The 21,895-nt window shown below is 37.0% G+C and overlaps 1 protein-coding gene across 1 annotated transcript in view; it reads right to left on the reverse strand.

Moving 5' to 3' along the window:
* Nucleotides 1-3,332: 3,332 nt before the first annotated feature.
* The window catches only part of FERRY3 (FERRY endosomal RAB5 effector complex subunit 3), a 44,650-nt gene continuing 26,087 nt past the window's right edge, over nucleotides 3,333-21,895 (reverse strand). The window contains exons 10-14 of the mRNA XM_017883313.1: nucleotides 20,829-20,903; nucleotides 15,663-15,865; nucleotides 6,801-6,858; nucleotides 6,150-6,217; nucleotides 3,333-5,504 (exon numbers count right to left, since the gene is read on the reverse strand). Coding sequence (XP_017738802.1) covers nucleotides 5,412-5,504; nucleotides 6,150-6,217; nucleotides 6,801-6,858; nucleotides 15,663-15,865; nucleotides 20,829-20,903 — 497 coding nt within the window. The 3' untranslated portion in view covers nucleotides 3,333-5,411. The remainder of the gene's footprint in view (nucleotides 5,505-6,149; nucleotides 6,218-6,800; nucleotides 6,859-15,662; nucleotides 15,866-20,828; nucleotides 20,904-21,895) is intronic.

The following is a 21,895-nucleotide window of genomic DNA, read 5'->3' on the forward strand; positions in this document are numbered from 1 at the left end:
TAAGCTTCTTGAGGACACGGTGTTTTAAGTGACTTAGCATCCCTTCTATCTAGTGAAAGGAAGAAAGGGAAGAAGGAGAAAGGTCAGACAGGAAGGAAGAAAGGAAGGAGCAGGAGACAGGAAGGAATGAAGGAAGGAAGGATAATAGCAGCAAATATTTATAGAATGACTATATGCCAGGTAATGTGCACTTCTTATGCAATCCTTCCAACCACTCAATGAGGTAGATACTATTATTAATTTTCCCTAGCTTACAGATGAGGAAACATGCTTAACGGGATTAGGTAATATGCCCAATGTAAGAAGCCACAGCGAATAAACTGAAGAGTCAGCATTTGAATCAGGTTTAACTTTAGAGACTATGCTCCTGATCTCTGATGTTGCTCAGAGTAGAGACTTTTGAGCACAGATGAGCTGATAATAGGAAATGAGAATTTATTATAAAGAAAGAAAAGGAGAGAAGGCTAGCAAGTGGGGGAGAAAGAGATGCATCAATACATTCTCCTCCTGCAGATGTCACACCTAACGTATGACAGACAGTACAGTTTCTGCTTAATTCCTGAACACCTCTGGAAAGGATCTGTTTGCTTCTTTGGTAATGTGTTCCAGGTTTCATTCTCTGTGCATCAAAGATATCTACGAATAGCTCTTACACTCTCTTGCCAGTGAGAAGACACACTCCACTCTCAGTTCCCAGTAGTTATGTTCGATAAAGTTGCTGTGAACCCTGACTTAGTGAATACTAAATCATTGCTCCCAAGGAAGGTAGAGAGTTAAATTCCTGCAAGGCTCTGACCACAACCTTCTCATCAGCCCATCAATATATAGTCTTGTTTTATGTGTGCTACTGTTGAAAGACACCTTATTTAATACACATCACTGACTCATTATCATTGAACTTTTGTCGAACAGCACTACATTGCATACCTGGACAGAGCTTATCTAGACATGTGCTGTCTTCATCAGGGCCATCACAACCTTCTTGCACTTGGGAACACCAGATAGCACTTGACCACTACGCTTGGACCATTTTGAACAACAAAATGACCAACACAAAGCAATGGAAAAAAAAAACAAAAAACAACATGGTGCTAATGACCCATGAAAGTGACATTTATTTGCACTATGAAAGCTAAAATAAGGCGGCAGAGCATCACCTTGCTGCATTTAAGCTGGGAACATATGTGTTGGGCGACTCAAACATTTTGGTGCTCTGAACATGTCCACAGATAACCTGAAAGTGCTGCCAAAGGCCCTGCTTTTTATTCTATTGGCCAGTTACAACATCCACATGACTTTGATGGGATGAATCTATTGTCTTTGTAAATGACTGTATGCTTTTGTAAATGTCTAACAATTTTAGAGTTACAAATAAATTTTAGTGAATAGGTGATTTCACAAATATGGTATCTTCAACTAATGAGGATTGACTGTATATAGTATGAAGTTCAGCCAGCCTTAGAATCGGATATACGAGAAAGCCTGATACGTCTTCCATTTGGACATATCCAGAACCGTTTTCCTATAGGAACACAGGAAATGAACCGCAAGACAGACCTGAAGTGTATGGTAATTTTATCAGTGTATCTTTAAATAGGACATTATAAGCACATATTGGTCCTGCAGGCAACCTCAGGAGGTGACTCCTCCTTTCCCCTGCTTTAGCTGAAATTTTATTTTAGTTATTAGAGATCATCAGGATCACAGACCACAGATCACAGAAAAGCCAAGTCTTCTGTCAAGTCCCATTGCCTTTGTATAACCTTCTAGAGGCTGAATCTTGCTTGCACTATGCCTTTGTGTATAGAAGAAACTCAGTAAACACTGGCTGTTTACTGAACGAGTCTCAGGGTCAATCTGCTATTTATGTTTTCTTGATCTCTGCTTTCCCTTTGTAACATACTCTCATGTAAATATTTCTGTCCAAGGTTGTGGTTCCCAGCTTGGGGTTCCTGGAATTAGTAATCCTTTAAGATGTTACTGAGCTATTTAAAGAATCTCTCAAAAAATACATTTCACTTGGATGATGTCCCACAGGTTAAGTCAAACACCAAGGCTTTGTTTTTGCAAGTTTGCATGGGATCACACAATGATAATTCTTGCATTTTATGTGGTAATACTACGCATGAGCATGCACGGTGATCACTGTAGGTGACAATACTATGTACCATTTGCTAATCAGAAGCTTCTCTCCAGATATCCTGTCTTTGATTCAATAAAAAAGATTGCTCAAATAATTTCAATTGTTTATGTTCTCAAAACATTTCAGGCAAAGATGGGATGGATAATGAAAGGTTCTTGAATAGTTAAAGGATGGAAAACCACTCATTTAAAAGGTTCTGACAACGTGGTGCTTTTCCAAATAGGTGGTGTATTCTTCTTGTTTCACATTTATAATGATTTTACACTCCTATTACTCCTACTGAGCAAATCAGTCCAACTTCATATAAACGGAAAAACTTAAGTCACAGAAAAGCAGCCATTTTCACCTAGAAACTGAAAAGTAGAAAATACAATAAAAGAAACTGGAAAATAGGCCTGAGGCTCCAATCTCTAACTTTGGTGGGTCCTTTCTACAGTTCTGTGAATTTTCCCTTAGAGCTTTTAGAAAAGAAATGTTTCTGTGATTTCATCTTTCTTTTGCAAAACATGCTTTCTTCTTGTGAGAATTAGCCAGGATCCAACTGAAGTGACACAAATGATGGTGTGTCCTGTGCCAATAAGAGATCTGCCAACTCCCAGGCAAGCTCAGTCTCTTCCCGCTGAAATTCTTTCTCATGCATTTCTTCCATTCTGGTCAGTCATGCGGAGAAACAGCTGGGGCCACACTTCTAGATCAATGGCTTTGCTTGTGTGGTGCTTTGAGAGAGAAATGGGGGAAGGGAGGGAAACAGCAGCACAGAATGGAGACCTCGGGTTCAGTGTCTCTGCCTGATTCCCAAAGCACACTCTTAAGGCCTTGAGGGCCATTTAGGAATATGTAACTGTTTATACAAATAGAAAACTTCTAACTCACAATCCTCACCAATGTCAATGTTCGTGCTCATCTCCCCATCCTCAGACTCTTGTGGTCAGCTCCTCTCAACTGAGTGGCTGTTCACCACTGCCTCCATTCTATTTCTGCTCCTATCTGCGCCTCACTCAGTTGTCCGCTGGTATCCGCAGGAGACTGGTTCCAGACCCCCTGCCAATATCGACATCCCTGGATGCTCCAGTCTCATATAAAATGGTGTAGGAATTGCATATAACCTACACACAGCCTCCCATATACTTAATTCGTCTACACATTACTTATACCAAATACAATGTAAATGCCACGTAAACAGATGTTATATTGTATTTTTAAAATTTTTATTGTTGTATTATTGTCTTTTTTCAGAATATTTTCCATCCACAGTTGAACAGCCAGCCACCTGTACCTAGAATGCTGTCTCAGCCTAAGGTACCTTCTTCACATCATTCATGAAGTGCATGAAACCACTCCCGTCCAAGAAGCCCCTTAGAACACTCAGAAAAAGATCCTTATCTCATAATTCTTGGTCCAAATACAAAACTCCAAACTCCTCAATTACTGCATCACTCAAATTCCCACCATTTAAGTGCATATAATTAGCTTTTTAATTATATATTTATTATTAGCTTGGTGTTTGTGTGTTTCCATCAGTGGTAACACCATCAACACAATTTTTCCAATTTTACTACTTCTGTAACACAGTTGCATGTGAAAAACGGACATTCGATAAATTTATCCTGATTTCATATGCCAGATAATACCTTTACACAGCCCTCAGTTAAAGCCACCAGTTTATAAGTAACTTAGTAGAATAGCCTAGAAGTGACAAAGGAAGAGCTGGGCAGCAGCATTCAACAAACATCCGTGAATGAAACTTCGCTCCTCCATTCTGATACCATGGCTGCACTGATCTACCACCACTCTCCTGGTTTCTCTGTCTTCCCTGCTTTGCATTAGAATCAGTCTCAGTGGTAACAGTGGTGCCTGAAAGACAATTTCTCCAAGAGAACTGTATAGGCTCTAAGGGCGAAACACCTGCCTTCTTGGCAGAATCGCTAGGCTCCCTGACACACAATTTGGAGAATTTTAGTGTCTGATGGACATACTGCTGGAGTGGGTGTTCTCCTTAGGGTTGTCTTTAGTGTTGTTACTTGGACACACCTTTTCCTTGAGTAGAAAATTAAGACACATTCTGTTACAGGAAAGCACTCTGCTCGCTAACAGAGTCTCTATAATAGTTGTTACATTGAGGCATATTAATGAAGAGCGTTTTGTTTCTTGTCATCAAGACATGCCATCTTATGACACCAAATGCCCTCCATTTCATTCTTGTGGCCAGTTACAATATCCACACAACTTGGAATTGATAAAACTATTGCTTTTCTAAACACTTGTGTGCTTTTGCAAATGCCTTTGTTTAATGGAGTTGCTACTCATGGAAAATGTTATAGATGGGACAAATACATGACATGCAGCACCTGAGAAAGTAGTGCTATAAGGAAAAACAACGGAAAAGGAGGGGACATAGAGAAGAGGCAGAAATGGGGATACATTTATCTGCAAAGAAATGCAAGAGGTAGAAGAGTGGTTGAGCAAGCTGAGAACACAGGGAGGACAGAAATATAAAAATGGTCTTCCTTCACTGATTGTCACAATGTTGATGAGCACTAAAATACTGCCAGGGGCTGGTTTAATCTTGACATCAAGCTTGCAAAAAAGAACACTATTTCTCAGTCCATGAAATGTTATCAACATGCAAATGCAAGGTCACAGAGGGAGGATGAGAGAGACAGAAAAAATCCGAAACGCCTTCTGACTCTAACTTGTACATCCTTAGAAGGAGTAGATTAAAAGGAGGGTTCTGAACAGGAGAGTTTAGAAGAATAAGCACATTTGTCTCATACATTTGTGTTTCTATAAAAAGATTTTCACAGGAAATTTGTACTTGCAATGTATATTTCAGTGCTTTTAAATTTTGTTTTGGCAAATAAAGTAAAAGGAAGATTTTATCTGCATGTTTAATTAAGGCTTGCACCTGATATGAGTCAAGCCTTCTGAAAAAGTCAAATGCCTCCATGTAAATATAATCAAGCTTCCTTTTGCAAGTACCCATGTGTGATAAATACAAAGTTTTAGATTACTAATATTCACAGGTAACATGGAGAAGAAACAAAAAGAGAAATTCATAAAGAAACTTTAAGTGTTTAAGTTAGGAGCTGATCACTAGTTTGTGCAGTATATAAATTTTTGGAATGGTTTCACAGACATGTATCTTGATTTGTGGATTCAGTTGCAGGTTCTCTTTCTGGGCATCTTTTGCTTGACAGATTCCCAGCATAGCACAAGTTCCTGGAGAGTTTAACAATCCTCTTCTGCCAGCATGTCAATCTATAAGGGTTTAGTGCTTGGATGTCAGAGTGAGTGTTGATGATACTCGGAAAATCTGGGGAAGCATGTTACTAAGTTGATAAAACATTTCTTCAGAAATACTCTGTAAGAGGAAAAAAATAATAATTGCACTTGTCAAATCATCGATTTTTAAAGTAATTTTAGAAGTATTTTAAAATATGGACCTAGTTCTACTAGGAATATGAGCGCAATATGTGAAAATTATCTTTCATGACTGATATAACTGCATGGCTATGGACAAGGGCTGGTTTTCTGGCTCCATCTTCTGAGCACTTATGTCCTTTCTGTCAAATAATAAGTTTGAGTAATAGAAAAACCTCTAGGTAACACTAGTGTAATCAGTAATATAAAACCACTGAGGTTGCTAAGCTCTTCACAGAATACAGAATCATTATCTAATAATGTCCTTATTGAAGAACCCTTTATAATCTATATAGTACAAATGTGGAGAAAAACAAAGGAATGAGGAGTCAGGTTTTGTTTAGGGGGAATGAGGAGTCAGGTTTTGTTTAGGGTTAAACAACAAACCCCTGGAGTGGCACAGGCTGATATCTTTGACAACACACTAAGTGCCTTTATCACATCCAAATACTTCTCTCCTGAAAACACAGAAAGCGATTTGCATTTTATGTTGTATTTAGGATTTTAGGGCAGGGTGCCTAGCTCTATCTGTGAGAAATCTAATAAAAGAGATTAAATTGGGGTGAGATCTATTCAGATAACATACCTGTGGTACTAGAAACTGCACTGTCCTAGAAATTCCTCCATCCCATGAAGCCATTTCCATCATGAAACCTAAAATAGAAAAACAGATGTTGCTGCATTACAAGTTCTGGCCTTCAAACCTACCCGTCGCTTACTGAAATTAACTGAATTTTCATTGTGGGGCTTCATGGCTTGACTTTTTAGGGAGCCATTTGCCTGTAGGATAGGCTACGCCTAAAGGACAAACAAATGTTTGCAATCCCTAATTCTTCGTGCCAGAGAGGCTGAACAGTTTCGTCAACATGCTCTTATTTATGATTTCTCAAATCCAATTGAGTCTCCATACAGTGAAGCCAAGACAGCTTACTAAAAGTTAATAAATATGTGGCTCTAGTTTTTTCTTTTTAAGAGAATAAAGGTAATAGCAAGCTAGCAGCAGAACAAAGTCTAATTAATATCCAAATAGCCTTGTATTTCAAAGGGGCTGGAGACTTATTTTGTGACTAGAAAAATAAAACTAAAAAAGCCTATTACGAAATATTTACTTGCTAAACTATCTAACTGAAGCAATAGCTGACAGGGGCATCTTTCACTTCTTTCTTCTGGGTTGCTCTACTTTCCATATTTGGGAGGAAATACAGGTGGTGGTTGTCAGAGAGAAGATCACACTCACCTTTGACACACTTGAATACAAGTTCTGCTCTCCTTAAGCACCAGGGTATAGTCATTTCCTAAAACAGAAACAAAACATATGTTTTAATAGAACTTTTATAAAAAATAAAGTCAGATCTTTATTTATCTATAATGTTGACCATCCACGTTGTGAACAGATTTAGGCAACTGTTTGCTAATCCCAACTGGATTTCCTCTAGTTTTTAGGCATGCAGATTCTTCCGGCTGTAAGACTATACTTGTGGAATACAAACTAATTTAGTTAGCCCCATAAATACGATTAAAAAAAAAATCCTTAATTTTTCTGGATAATTCTAAAGACAAATATAAATGACATAGGAACTCTACCTACTAACCTCAATGTTAGCATGAATAATTATATTACATTATATATTTGCGTAAGCAGTAAAATGTTTTTACTGTATATTATTACAAATGAGTGGAAATAAACAAATGCCCCATCCCAGCCACCTAACAAAACAAATGCATTCATTTTTCTACGTTCCTTTCTAATCTTCAGTCAAATATGGATATAAGTGTCACTGCCAGTCTATAACCAAAACATTGGTAATTTTCCATAGTATGATTAGCATGTATACCATTTAAAAATCTATTCCTCTTCACAAACACCAGAATTGTTTTTCCCTAAGTCTTCATAATTATAACTATAAAACATGTAGATTATTTCATTATTGTGATTATCAAACTTTGTGGGTCTCAGGATCTTTTGCACTCTTAAATATTAGCCTGGTGCAACGGTGCACATCTGTAGTCCCAGCCACTTGGGAGGTTGAAGCAGGAGGAACGCTTGAGCCCAAGGGTTCAAGTCCACCTGGGCAACATAGTGAGACCCCCGCTCTAAAAAATTTTTTTTTAAATTACTGAGGACTCCAAAGAGTTTTTCTTTATGTAGATTATATCTCTTGATATTTATTGCATTAGGAATTAAAACTAAGAAAACATGAATTTAAAACAATAAACCCATTCATGTTAATATAACATTTTAATGAAAATAACTATTTTCAAAACAAAATTCAATAAGTGTAATAATGTTTTAAATTTCTGCAAATCTCATTAAAGCCTAGCCTATCAGAAGACATCTGAATTCTTATATCTGTCTCTGCATTCAATCTGTTATATTATCACACAGCACGTAGCTTCTGAAAAACTCACTGGACACATGTGCGAGAATAAGAATAAAAAAGGCAAATGATGTCTTCCTTACCAACTACTCAGTCTTTCATCTTTTGTAAGCAGGCTTCCACCCCATCACTCAACTGGAAATTCTTTATGTCAGATCATCAATGATTATTAATTACCAAACCTTTCTCAGTCTTCTTCTAGTTAATTGCTGTTTACTTATTGCTGTAATTCACATACCTTGTGACCACTCCTTTTCTTCATGACATTTTCCCCGCCTCTGCCCCAGGGCTGATGATCAAATTATTCCAGTTCTTCACCGGTCTCTGAAGGTCTTTGTGACCTCATGGCTAGTTACCGCTATGGCTTCCTATCTAGTGTCCTGAATTCTAGCGTTTCCCCTCTAAACCACTAATTCTGGCTATTTGAAGTACATTTCTGATCATATTATACTCCTGTTTTAAGAACTTACAATTGCTTCCTACTGTCTCACACATAATATGTAAGCCTTTCTTTTACTATTTAAGGCTACATACCTTAAAGCCAAAGCTACTTTAAGCTTCTGTGACTTTTAAATTTTTAAAAATGAAGGTTGCAGTCAAGTATATCTGCTCACATTTGCCTAAACATGGTCTGCAGTGCCTGTCACCCACCTCCCTCCATTCTTCCTCAATCTGTTTCTTCTACCCACAATGCCCTTCTCAGTAATTCCATCTACTGAACCTGATCTTCATTCTTCAATGTTCAGCTTAATTGCCATCTCCTCCATACAGTATTTCTTATTTTCCCAGCTACAAATATGTCTCCGTTTTCTGAACTCCCAAAGTACTTTACTGTTCTTTTATCTCAATGCTCAGATTTTTATCCTGTCGTTTTTGGGGAGAAGGGCAGAGGAACAGGCAGAAGGATGGGATTTATTCTTTCTCTTCTTTATTAAGTTGCGTGCTCTCTGAAGGTAGAAGCCACTTTTTATTCACCTTTATTACCTTTATAATGCCTTCTATAATACTGAGCAATACACATGCTCAAAAACATAGGTTGAGTGAATTAGCTTTTATCCATGGACATTTAAAAAGAATGTAACTTTCTCTGAGGCCAGAAATAGGGTTTAATAGGAAGCTACTTTTAAACTTGTGTCCAAGACACTTGGTTTTAAGATTGATTAACAAAAGAGGTGTAGTTTTTTGGTTGGCTAAAAAGTAAAGAATCCTCTTGGGTTAGGTCCTGGAAGCTTCTAAAAATTCACTAGAATTTTCTGATATTCAAGTTTAAGTTATAACACTTTGCCTTGAAAGTTCACAGAAAGAAGAGTATTTCCTTGTAACTGCAAAGTCTGCTGCAAAAGAGCTACAGTGGTCTTATGGAGTACGCACATGCATGGAGGGACAAGTGTTTGGTTTGTCTTCCTCCTGGTGAAAAGATGATGTACAGAGAGAACAAGGTCACAATGTCTACAGTTGGCTGGGCGCAGTGGCTCACACCTGTAATCCCAGCACTCTGGGAGGCCAAGGCAGGTGGATCATCTGAGGTTAGGAGTTTGAGACCAGCCTGGCCAACATTAGCTGGGCGTGGTGGCGCATGCCTGTAATCTCAGCTACTTAGGAGGCTGAGGCAGGAGAATTGCTTGAACCTGTAAGGCGGAGGTTGCAGTGAGCCGAGATCATGCCACTGTACTCCAGCCTGGGTGACAGAGCAAGACTCCATCTTAACTAAATAAATAAATAAATGTATGTATGTCTGCAGCTACAGAGCAATGCTGATGGCTCTGAAAACTATAATAATAATGTCTTATGTTTACATGAAACCTTACAATACACATAATCTCACAAAAATAACCTTTATAAATTAAAAAAAAAAAAAGATGCTCAGAGAAGTACAGTGAATTGCTCAAGGTTATGTGACAGCCTGAGGCTTGAATTTTCATTCTCTTAATAGCATCTTTTGATGACCTAAAGTTTTGAATTTTAAAATACAATTTATTACATTCTTCTTTTATGGCTTATGCCTTTGTGGCCTAACAAATTTTAACCGGCTTAACCTGACGTCATCAGGATTTTATTTTACGTTTTCCTCTAGAAGCTTTATAATATCAGCTCTTTTGTTGAGGTATGATCCATTTTAAATTAATTTTTATATATGATATAATGTAAGGGTTAAGACTGTTTTCTATATGAATATCCAGTTGTTTCAGCAACACTGAAAAGATTATCCTTTCTCCCACTGCATTGCCTTGGCATCTTTGCTGGAAATCAAATGATCATATATGTATGGATTTATGTCTGGATGCTTTATTCTGTTTTCTGATCCACAGTCTATTCTTTTGCCAATATCACATTGCATTGATTACTGTAACTTTATAGCAAGTTTTGAAATTAGTGTAAGTTCTTTAACTTTGTTCTTTTTCAAAATTGTTTTGGCTGTTTCAGGTCCTGTGCATTTCCATATACCTTTTAGAATTAGCTTGTCAAAATCTCAAAATTACCTTATAAGAATTCCAATTGGGATTTAAATCTATAGATCAATTTTAGAACTATTATCTTGACAATATTGAGTCTTCCAATCCATGAACACAGTATATATTTCCATTTATTTAGGTCTTTTAAAATTTCTCTCAGCATGTTTTATAGTTGCCAGGTCACTTTTCATAACATCTTTTTACTTGAAGGCATTTTAAGCTTGTTTTCAAGCTTTTCAGTTCTTTAAACACAGTAATCAACTACTGTATGGTCTGTGTTTTTTAATTCCAGTGCTAAAAGTCTTTGTGCATCTGTTTCTATGTTTGGTTGTTTCTGCTGATTCTCATTCACGGTATCTAATTTCATTAAGGATCTACTTATTCACTTATGTTAAACATTTTATTCAAGAACCCATATGTAGGAATAAATACTATTGTATAACTGAGTATTTGTATCATCTTAAAATATTACTCTAAAACCAATCATTTTTTGAACTACTATGATAGTAATCAGAATCAAGGAATTAGTACTATTTACACTGGTTTAATGAAGCACTCATTTTTACATATAAACAAGCATTTTCTGACAGTAACTTGTCTTATAATCTAGAATTTGCTGACATCTATCATTAGCCTTGAATTATTTCAGGCTAAGGTCACGTCTAAACACTACTAGGACAACTAATGTGAACTCTAAGCATAGAGCTTATTGAAGGGCTAGTTTGGAACACCAACAAATAGAATACATATTATTCCAATGCATTAAAATCAGGATACTAATGGTAATAATGAAAGATTGTAACACAAATTAAAACAGGGATGGGTTAAATGGTATGACCAAAAGTAGGCAGGGGAAAAGTAATCAAGTTCATTGTCCTACTTGTCCAAAGATCATCACATTTTCCTCATTAATACCCTGCTTTCTTGCTTTTTGTATATGTGGGGTTAATAGCATGGTCTAGAGCAAGTATTTGTGATACAAATTAAGAACTTCACACTTTTCAGAATGGTGTGAATTAATGACAAAGTTTCATCAATGCGATTTAGAGAATATACCAAAATACCAACTTGTGACAGGACCCCAGCAAATCTTTGAAGTGACGGACATATTTTAAAAATAAATTTAATTCTCAGATGATATAAACTTCATATTCAGTATACTTGAACTTAATGACACTTAGCAGCATATGACTCTAAGAGGAAACTAGACAGCTACCTGTATATGCATGTGCACGCACACACACTCAATCCCCCCCAACACACGTCTAAGTTGTTTTCAATCTTCCAGGTCCCCCCATAGAGACTCCACCGTAAGTTTAAGATAGATGCTTGCAAGAGTTTCTTAATCCTGTCATTTTGTCTCTGACTAAAACCAGCACCAAAAAGAATGGTTTTGGGTACTTAGAAAAGGTAAACTGTAAGCTTTAGAATTCAATAAGGTCATGACAAGAATGACTTATTGAATGTCATCATGAGTTGTGGTCAGCAGTTTCACAAGGAGCTCACTTCTGGAAACAAATCTTAGTATATATGATATAGTAGATGGTATAGACAACATAGTGGGCCAGGTAACAGTACAGAAAGTTTTTGATCGTAAGTTCTAAATAACGGAAAAGTGACTAAATCATAGTGACATGCCTGTGAGAATGCACTGTTAGAGAAATCCAATGAAGCTGGAAGGCTCATGTGAAACATTACAGACTTGCCACAAACTGGGCCCTACTGTCACACTCCAGATGACAAGTGCACAGAAGAGATTCTACACCTACGAACATGAACTTAAAATCTCAGTTCTGACTACAACTGAGACAACGCCTTCTGTCTAAAGCTCACGGTTACTCAACTTGAATCCTCTCATTAGGGTAAGGCTGAACTGCAGAGTTAGCCAGTATGTTCTTTTAAGTCTTCACTGTATGTCTTGGAATTTAGATATAAGAATTATCATTTGCGTTTATGCACCAATGGGGAATATTCCACGATTATTCTTTACTTCTCAAGTATGTGCCTCTGAGGTACTTGAAACATCTGTGTTAATAAGTTTCACAACCCTTATCAGAAGATGAGAAATAGTTTGGCTTTATTCAATATAACAACATAGGTATAACTACTTTGAAAAACTATTTGGCATATCTAACAAAGTTACACATAAACATACCCTGAGACCTAACAATTCTATCCCTAAGTATATTCTCAACAGTAGTGTCAAAAGATGTCTATTGGAATGTTCACAGCAATACTACTCATAATAATAAAATCTGGAAAACTACCCAATTGTCCATAAATAGAATGTATAAATAACTGGTCTAGTCACACAATGAAATAATAAAAAACAACAACAATGAACAATCTATAACCATGCACAATATTATGGATAGATCTCACAAACATAATACTGAATGAAAGAAGCCAGATATAAGATAAACAGCAAAAGCAAGCCCAACTAATCCATAATTTTTGGGATGAAAACAGTGGCTACCCTTGAGGAGGGAGTGTGGTTTAAGTGACTGAAAGGGAAGTGGCTGCTGGGGTGCTGGTCATGTTCTGTTTCATCATCTGCATATTTGTTATATATGGGTGTTCAGTCTATGAAGAGTTGAGCTGTATACCTATGTGTACCTTTCTATATGTGTGTTATACTCCAATATAAAAGTTAAAAACAAACAACAAAATCTTCATTAGTAACAACAGTTACAAAACTAAACAATTTGGTAAGCCCCAAATTATTCAACAACAGCAAAAATAAAAGGAAGTTGAGAATTCAATATTCTTGCTTTGTAGTTTCATTCCATAAGACTGACTCTAGTAAGACAGTATCTTGAGATCACAAAGATCTATTGAGATAAAACGGATAATATGTCTTTCTTCTTGCTGATAGGTTATTTTTCCTTTATCCTTTTTAAACTGCAATTAATTTCTATAGCTCTTTTATCTGACATAGGACATGGGCTATTTCAGTCATCTTCATTTTCTTGCACACACTAAAATATGGTAACTGGGTGTCTAACAACTCTGTTAGAAGAGGAAAATGACGCCTGAAAATGCTTTGGGATCTTTGCACCAAAGCAAAAACAAATATTACCTCTATATCCTGTCTAGTGTCTGAGTTTATAAACTTCTTGACCTGAATGGATGTTTAAATACAACAAATGGGAGAATCATAGCTCAATATACTTTTGTGAATTAAAGTGGACACTTTGGAAACAAACTTAATGTTCTGCAGCTGGCCTTCCCAATTTAAAACATGTAACTTTTGTAACATTGTGGGAGAGGGAATGCTAGTAGTATCAGATGTCTGGAAGTAAATCTGAACTTAGTGACTTTTGGAAACACTGTTTTTGAGGTTGTTTCCCACCTACATAAAACCATTTTTATAAACTGGTTAACCAGGAGTCCAGCTGCAGGAATGTTTGGATGAATTCCTTGTGGTAGGAATTCATCATAAACTTTGTTACTCCCAAAGACCCTTTTATAGATAAACTAGTTAGTGATGATGATTTAACAATAGCTAAAAATTCCTGATGGAACAAAAACTTCATAAAGCTACAGTGGGGAAAAAAAATGTTTGTCCATCTCTCTTGATACCATATTAGGTATGACTGAGGCTACAGAAGTGAATGGAATGAGAAATTAGTAAGTCTGATGAAGCTTTCATAGGACAGTGCCAGGATTCTCCTAATCAAAACAACAAAGTGCCTGGTAAAAATATACCAGCATAGATTATAAATGGGAAGTCATTTAAAATCACCCTGTCTCGGAAGGACAAGAATTATTTTTTTGTGTTTATATAGAAGCAGACCCCAACCTTTCTGGCACCAGGAACCAGTTTCACAGAAGACAATTTTTCCACAGACTGGAGTTGGGGGTGAGGGTAGGGATAGCAGGGATGGTTTCAGGATGAAACTGATCCACCTCAGATCATCAGGCATTAGATTCTCACAAGGAGCACGCAACCTAGCTCCCTCGCACACGCAGTTCACAATAGGGTTCACGTTCCTATGACAATCTAATGTGGCTGCTGATCTGACAGGAGGCAGAGGTCAGGCAGTAATGCTCGCCCTTTGATGCTCACCTCCTGCTGTGTGGCAGGTTCTTGGCCTGGCGGTTTGGGACCCCTGTTATACAGGATCCGAAATTTAAAGTGAGGCCCCTGTAATATAATGAGTCTAAGTGGGGACTTAGTCTAAAAAGTAAAACATAAAATCTTTTACACTGTCCTTTACAACGTATCATTTTTCTTTTGGTAAACAACTATACATAATCAATAATCAAACTTCCTTCCTGACAATCACCATCTCCATTTCCCAGTCAGCAATTTTTTTAAGAGATACAGTTTCACCATGTTGCTCAGGCTGGTCTTGAACCCTGGGCTAAAACAGTCTTCCTGCCTCAGTCCTGGGAGTAGCTGGGACTACAGGGGCCAATTTTGCTTTTTAATAAATGCCTCCTCAAAACAAGCAGGCATAGAGTTGCTGATAGGAGTCCTTCATCACCAAGTTGAACACTGGCTCTCCTATGACTTGTCTGGACCTCTTTGGTTTGAGGCTCATTTGTTTCTCCAGACTACGTAAAGTTGAATTTTAGTCTTTGTATTATTTCTACAATGTATGCCTTCTAACCAGTTTCTATGTGGGTGAAAGAAGAAAGAGGAAAACCAGTCATGGGAAGAGACTGTTAAAAATTAAATTATAGTACACAACAAAATGGAAGAACGATTATGCTACATCTTAACTGCAGAACTGTATTATCTAAAAAGAACCCTTGAGAAAAATGTTAAACGAAGGCTGGTTTCTTCCTGTCATCTAGCATCTCTTTCCATTACCTATTCATGCATACTCAGAAAATGCAAACTAATTTTCATGGCAGCCTAAGCCAAATATATACGTGTATGTAAATCTAACACTACTTAAGGCAAAAAAGAAGAAAGAGGGGTAAGAAGAGGGGGAAGGGGAGAGGAAAGACAGGGAAGAGGAGGGAAAAAAAAAAGGAGGAGAAAGAGGTGTAGGGGCACATACCTTATTCAAAGCTAAATATTATTTTCATTTTCTAGTCTATTTACTATAGGACAATGCTATAGTTCTACGAACATAAATGATTAAGGATTACTCACCATTTTGTATTATATTTCACTCAATTCTACTAACCAGATAGGAGATGCAAAAATCCATTAGTTTAAAAAAATGTAAAGTGGATTATTATACAATATTGAGGGTTAAATCAATATTATAATTATGTTAATCATAAAATTCCAGGATTTTTCTATCTGCTTACCTCTGACATATCATGTACCAGCAAGAGAGGAATGCTTATTGTTGTGATGTCATGGGTACAGCAAACTTTGAGTATATTTCGGAGTCCCATAATGGCAGGATCACGAGCAGTGATGTTTCCCGATTTCACATGGTCATCCACACAAAGATGGAAAGCAACATGGATTTCTGAGAGATTCGAATGCCGTGTAATATAAAATTCCCCTGTGAACAAGAAACACAATTATGATTATCAAATGCCTAAGTCACATTCATCAATGGGCTTTATAAATAAGGGCAATTGGCAATCAATGTGCTGAACCAGTGGGGTCTATCACGAACATTTACCGGATTCAGGAAGCAACTGTGATTACTGCTCCTTAATTCTGAGAGAGAGGGTAATGAAAATAAGAGACAATAGCCAGTTATGCAATAGGTTCATAAATTGGTATGAAGTGACCACCAAGCAGTAAATAAATAAGTGCTCATCTTTATTTTGATGTAAATGCCTAAAATGTCAAATTAATTAATTAATTAATGTATTTTGAGATGGAGTCTTACTCTGTCACCAGGCTGGAGTGCAGTGGCACAATCTCAGCTCACTGCAACCTCCGACTCCCTGGTTCAAGCAATTCTCCTGCCTCAGCCTCTTGAGTAGCTAGGATTACAGGCACGTGCCATCACGCCCAGCTAACTTTTGTATTTTTTTGTAGAGATGGGGTTTTACCATGTTGTCCACGATGGTCTCCATCTCCTGACCTCATGATCTGCCTGCCTCAGCCTCCCAAAGTGCTGGGATTACAGGCATGGGCCACCACGCCTGGCCTAAAATGTCAAATTTAACATGTAAAAAAAGGTTACTTGTTGTGTCTATGCCCTAAATCTGCTCTTCCTCATCTCAACTTATGAGACCAATCTGTCCAGTTAGTTGCCCAGGACAGAAAGATAGGTGTCCCTAATTCCTGTGCTTTCCCTCAATGCCTATCACTTCATCCACAATCCAATCTACCACCAACTATTTTCAGTTCTATCTCCAGAAGAGCCCACATCTGAGTATTCCACTTTTATTGGTGTCACCCCAGTTCATGCTACTGTAATTTCTCACCTAGGTTTTTGTAATATTCTCTTAATTGATCTCCTTACTCCCTGCTTATCCACCTACAAACCAATTCTTCATGCAGCTGTGACTTAAATATATATCATATCACTCCCCTACTTAAAATCCATACTCTTTATCATGGTCTAGAACAATGGTCCCCCATGAACTGGCACCGTCCATCACCTGGTAGGAACTGGGCTGCACAGCAGGAGGTGAGCGCCAGCAAGGGAGTGAAGCTTCATCTGTATTTACAGCCGCTCCTCACTGCTCACATTACGGCCTGAGCTCCACCTCCTGTCAGATCCGCAGCGGCATTAGATCCTCACAGGAGCGTGAACCCTACTGTGAACTGCGCATGTGAGGGATCTACGTTACGTGCTCCTTATGAGATTCTAATGCCTGATGATCTGTCACTGTCTCCCATCACCCTCCGATGGGATCATCCAGTTGCAAGAAAACAAGCTCAGGGCTCCCACGGATTCTACATTACAGTGACTTGTGTGATTATTTCATTATATACTGCAATGTAATAATAATAGAAATAAAGTACACAATAAATGTAATGCACTTCAATCATCCTCAAACCTCCCCAACCCCCGGTCTGTGGAAAAACTCTTCCATGAAACTGGTCCCCGGTGCTGGTGCCAAAAAAGCTGGGGACCACTAGTCTAGCAGGCCAAGATGACTTGGACCCTGCCTCTCTCTCCAGTATCTTCTTGTCTCACTCCTTCGTCACTCCAGTTACACAAGCTTTTGTTCCGTTCTTCAAACATGCAGAGCTTGTTCCTAATTCAGGGCTGCTGCCTGGAGAGCTTTTCTCCAAGATTCTCACAGGACTGACTTCTTTTCAGCAATCACATCTCAGGTCACAAGTCACCTCCTCAGAAAGGCCTTCCTTAACTATCCTATCTACTAGTGGTCTCCTCCACCCTCTACTCTTTCACCTTATTCAGTTTTATCTTCTTCTTAGCACTGAAATTATTTTGTGTACATATTATTTTAAAGAGACCACTGTGTACGTGCCATAATTATAGGGATTTTGTTTATCTTCTTCAGTGTTCTATCTTTAGCAAGTAGAACAGCACCTGGCACGTAGAAGATACTCAATAATTATTTGTTGAATGAATATTTTAGGCTGAACGCTAGAGCAGTCTTTCTCAAACATTAAAATCCATGCTTCCTACCATCACTCTTTTTTCTGTGAAGCCCCACAAGCCAAGAAAATCTCATCAGCTTGTATTTTCTGTAGTTCCTATCAATATAAAGAAATAAAATAGAAAACATAGAAAGGATATGTTCTTACCAATACATATACCTCACTGGAAATTCCGGTAAGTCCTTCTAGGAAAGGTCTGCATATCTCTACTCTCACACTCTTAACCTGTGCCCTCACAAATTCTGCTCACCCTTGCAGCAACGTCATTATCTTAGGATCTACTTAGAAACATAGAGTACACTTAAAATACTTAATATACTTTAGCCCAATGGTTAACATTTCTAGTTACCAGTGTGCATCAGCTGTATCCACAGATGCCTCTGACAGGTCCCAGGCAAAGGTCTTTTATTTTTTATTTTAACTTGAACAAGATAAAGGAATTAGATAAACAGAGAAGGAAATTAAAGAAAGGACAGCAACAGATATATCACAATAAACTGGATAAAGAGAAAGTAAAAAAGAAAATTGGTGAGGAATAGTTATAATTTTCTAGGAAGGCAACAAAAGACACAGACTGCTTATCAGAAACTCAGTGGACTATGTGATAAGACAATATCCTTCTGGCCCAGTACAGTGTATTACCTTCTAAACTGCTACTGATTATTCACAGGATGGAAGTCATAGCTTGAGATATGGGCCATGATCCAGGAGTGTGGCAGGATGACTTAGTGAACAAGTCAGGTGTTCCTAATCCCCAAATTGGCACTGCTTTCTTTGACCTTAAATGACTTGTTTCTTGGCCTAATTTTACCCATTAATAAAATGGGGGCCATGGGGCTGGCAGTAGTAATCAAATTAATATGCTATAGTAGAAAAAGGACTAGATTGGATGTTAAGATCTGAATTCTAGCACATTGGCTGAGTGATCTTGGGCAAATCAATTCAACTTATCGATCCTCTGTTACTTAGTGTATGAGATGGGGAAAATAATGCTGATTGCTTTCCTTACAAGGTTATGAGAATTAGATGATATAAACTGGAAATATTTAGATCATTATTAAGTAAATTATGACTGGCTTACAAGTATATAAATAAAACTGTTTTCTTTGCAATTTAAAATTAAAATAAGTTTTGATTTAGATTTTTTTCATCTCCTGTAAACATCCTGGTTGTGTAGGTATACTTTAACTAAATGGAAATTAATATGCTATTATCTCTAACTGAATACTTTAATATTCCTTTTCTGACTCAGACTTATGATATATCCTCCTGATTTGGTTGTAACACAGAGACAAAGTATACAAATAAGACAGTCCTTGTTACGTTCTGTGATACAAACACTACTAAGGGTCATCAGAGTGAATTCAATCAGAAAGAGGACTGAGAGACTGAATTGCCAGTTGTTAAACAACCTATAGGCTTTTTCCAGAAAAGACTAAGGAAGGAAATACATACAGCAACAAACAGTTATGTTTTAAAAAAACCAGACATTGGTTCTTCCAGAGTAGAAATAAGATTGGCACATTTTAAGAAAGCCACAAAATATGGATAAGTTGTGGATCCATGAAGAGAAATACAATAGATCCTTCATTGAAGGTATTTTTAAACGAAGAGGAGGATGGTTTCCTGTTCCACACAGTGGAGGAAACAACATGTGGTGATTCTAACATTATCCACTAAGGTGAGATAACTGAAGGTGGAAGGAAATTTCGAGGCTGATGACCATAGGCTAACAGACAGGGCCCGACAAGATGAATACCAGAAATGGGTATAATACTTGCTTAGATTAAATGTAATGTGTTCCAACTGAGTGACAGTGGTTTATATACATATACATATATATATACATATACATATGTAATGTGACCTACATGTCAAAGATCTGGGGAAGAAAATGTGAGAAAATTACCTTAAAGGAGAATAAAAACCCATCAAGAGATGGCTATTTCTGAAACTGTAAAATATACCACTTACTTAAAAAATTGTATAAAGTATACAAATAGTCCTTGTTATGCTCTGTGATACAAACACTAAGGGTTATCAGAGTGAATTCAATCAGAAACAGGATTGAGAGACTGAATTTTCAGTTGTTAAACAACATATTTAAGAATAATAAAGGAAATAAAATGGAAAACAGAAAAATGTAAGGGGAAATGAAAATAAAATTCTAAATAAGATGACCCATTTTCTTTATATTTAAGTTCAACTGTTTATATCTCTATGTACTATTGTTTATATTTCACTTGATCTTAGCTATAAGGCTGAGAAGTGTATAGTTAATATTTCAGAGTAAAACTTATTTTTTGGTTTATTTCCTAAGAAACTAAGAAATAATGTATAAGAGAAAATTTGCAATAAAAAACAATGATAAAACTTATGCAACTTCTTGAGCAATTTTTCTTTTATGGATTTAGAAAAAAGTGAGTACTAGTATAATATTAATAATTAAGTTTTAGGCCAGGCATGGTGGCTTACGCTTGTACTCCCAGCACTTTGGGAGGCTTAGGCAGGTGGATCACTTGAGGTCAGGAGTTCAAGACCAGCCAACATGGTGAAACACCATCTCTACAAAAAACACAAAAAAACTAGCCAGGTGTGGTGGCGTGGGCCTGTAGTCCCAGCTACTCAGGAGGCTGAGGCAGGAGAATCGCTTGAACCCGGGTGGCGGAGGTTGCAGAGAGCTGAGATGGCACCACTGTGCTCCAGCCTGGGCAACAGAGCATGGCTTCTCTCAAAACAAACAAAAAAATCAAGTTTAACACTGGAAAACATCTGTCAAAGTGTATTATAGAAGTACAAAGTGTTGTTTCAAAGTGATATAATGACATATACTAAAATCATAGATTTAGAACACAAATTCCTATGGTGTGCATTATAAAACATATTTTTGGTATAAGAAAACAGTAATTTAAAATAAAAAAAAAAATACTTACCAGGTAAAACATTTAAATAGTTCCTCTCAGCATTCTTAGTCTTATCATCATTTCCTCCATTTTGGTTTCCAGAATCTATTCATAAGACAATGCAATATGAAAGAACATAACAACATATGAGAATACGTTACTATGACCACTCCCAAAAGAATCACAGCAACAGCAAAAATTCACTAAGGGCATTTATATGCCAGGCATTCTGCTACACGCTTTACATGGATGATGTCATTTAATTCTTACAAAACCTCTATAACCACAGCCCTGGCAGGTAGGTCCTACTACTATGTCCATTTTATGTATGAGGAGGTAGAGGCTTAGATGGGTTAACTAACTTAACCAAGCATGCACAGATAAGTGGTGGAGCCAGGTCTTAAATTCACATACTCAGATTCTAAGTCCACATTAGACATGCCAGTATCCTGTTTTTCATCTGGGAGGTTCAGGGCACCAAGTTAACCACATATAAAATAACTTCATTAGGTAGTTGTGGTATGGCCATCTTTATTTTTAGAATCTGAGTCACTGTTGTGGATATAACTTGTTCAGGGTTACAAATAAACGGCTAGTGGGACCAGGAATCACTGTATATTCACCCCATTCCTAAAATTTATTTCTTACCTGACGCTATATACAGTTATAACAGATAGGTGAAACTGTTTCAAATGGAACTTTTATTTCAGATATTTAACAGTTTTCTTCTTTTTTGAAGGCATGCTATTTCTTAGAAGAATAAATGTTGGTAAAATAAACATTATGATTGAACATACATTATTAAAGATCGAATACAAATTATTTTACATATATATTTTAATAAAAGAGACATCTGAACTTTATAAGAATTCCATCAGAACTCACAAATGCAAACTGAATATTAGCCTTCATATTAGCTGTCTTTAAGAGGTTGCATATTTATTCCAATTAAAAACTATTTTGTAATGGCTTTTAGCATCAGAAAAACACATGAAAACAGACCTTCAAACAAGTAAACAGCAAATATCAAAATATTATAATTTTAAAAGAGATCTGAATAAAAGTAACAATATTTTTATCTAGTGACTACTTTGATA

This window comes from Rhinopithecus bieti, unplaced genomic scaffold (assembly GCF_001698545.2).
Source record: "Rhinopithecus bieti isolate Rb0 unplaced genomic scaffold, ASM169854v2 scaffold_13342, whole genome shotgun sequence".
NCBI classification, from domain to species: Eukaryota; Metazoa; Chordata; class Mammalia; order Primates; family Cercopithecidae; genus Rhinopithecus; species Rhinopithecus bieti.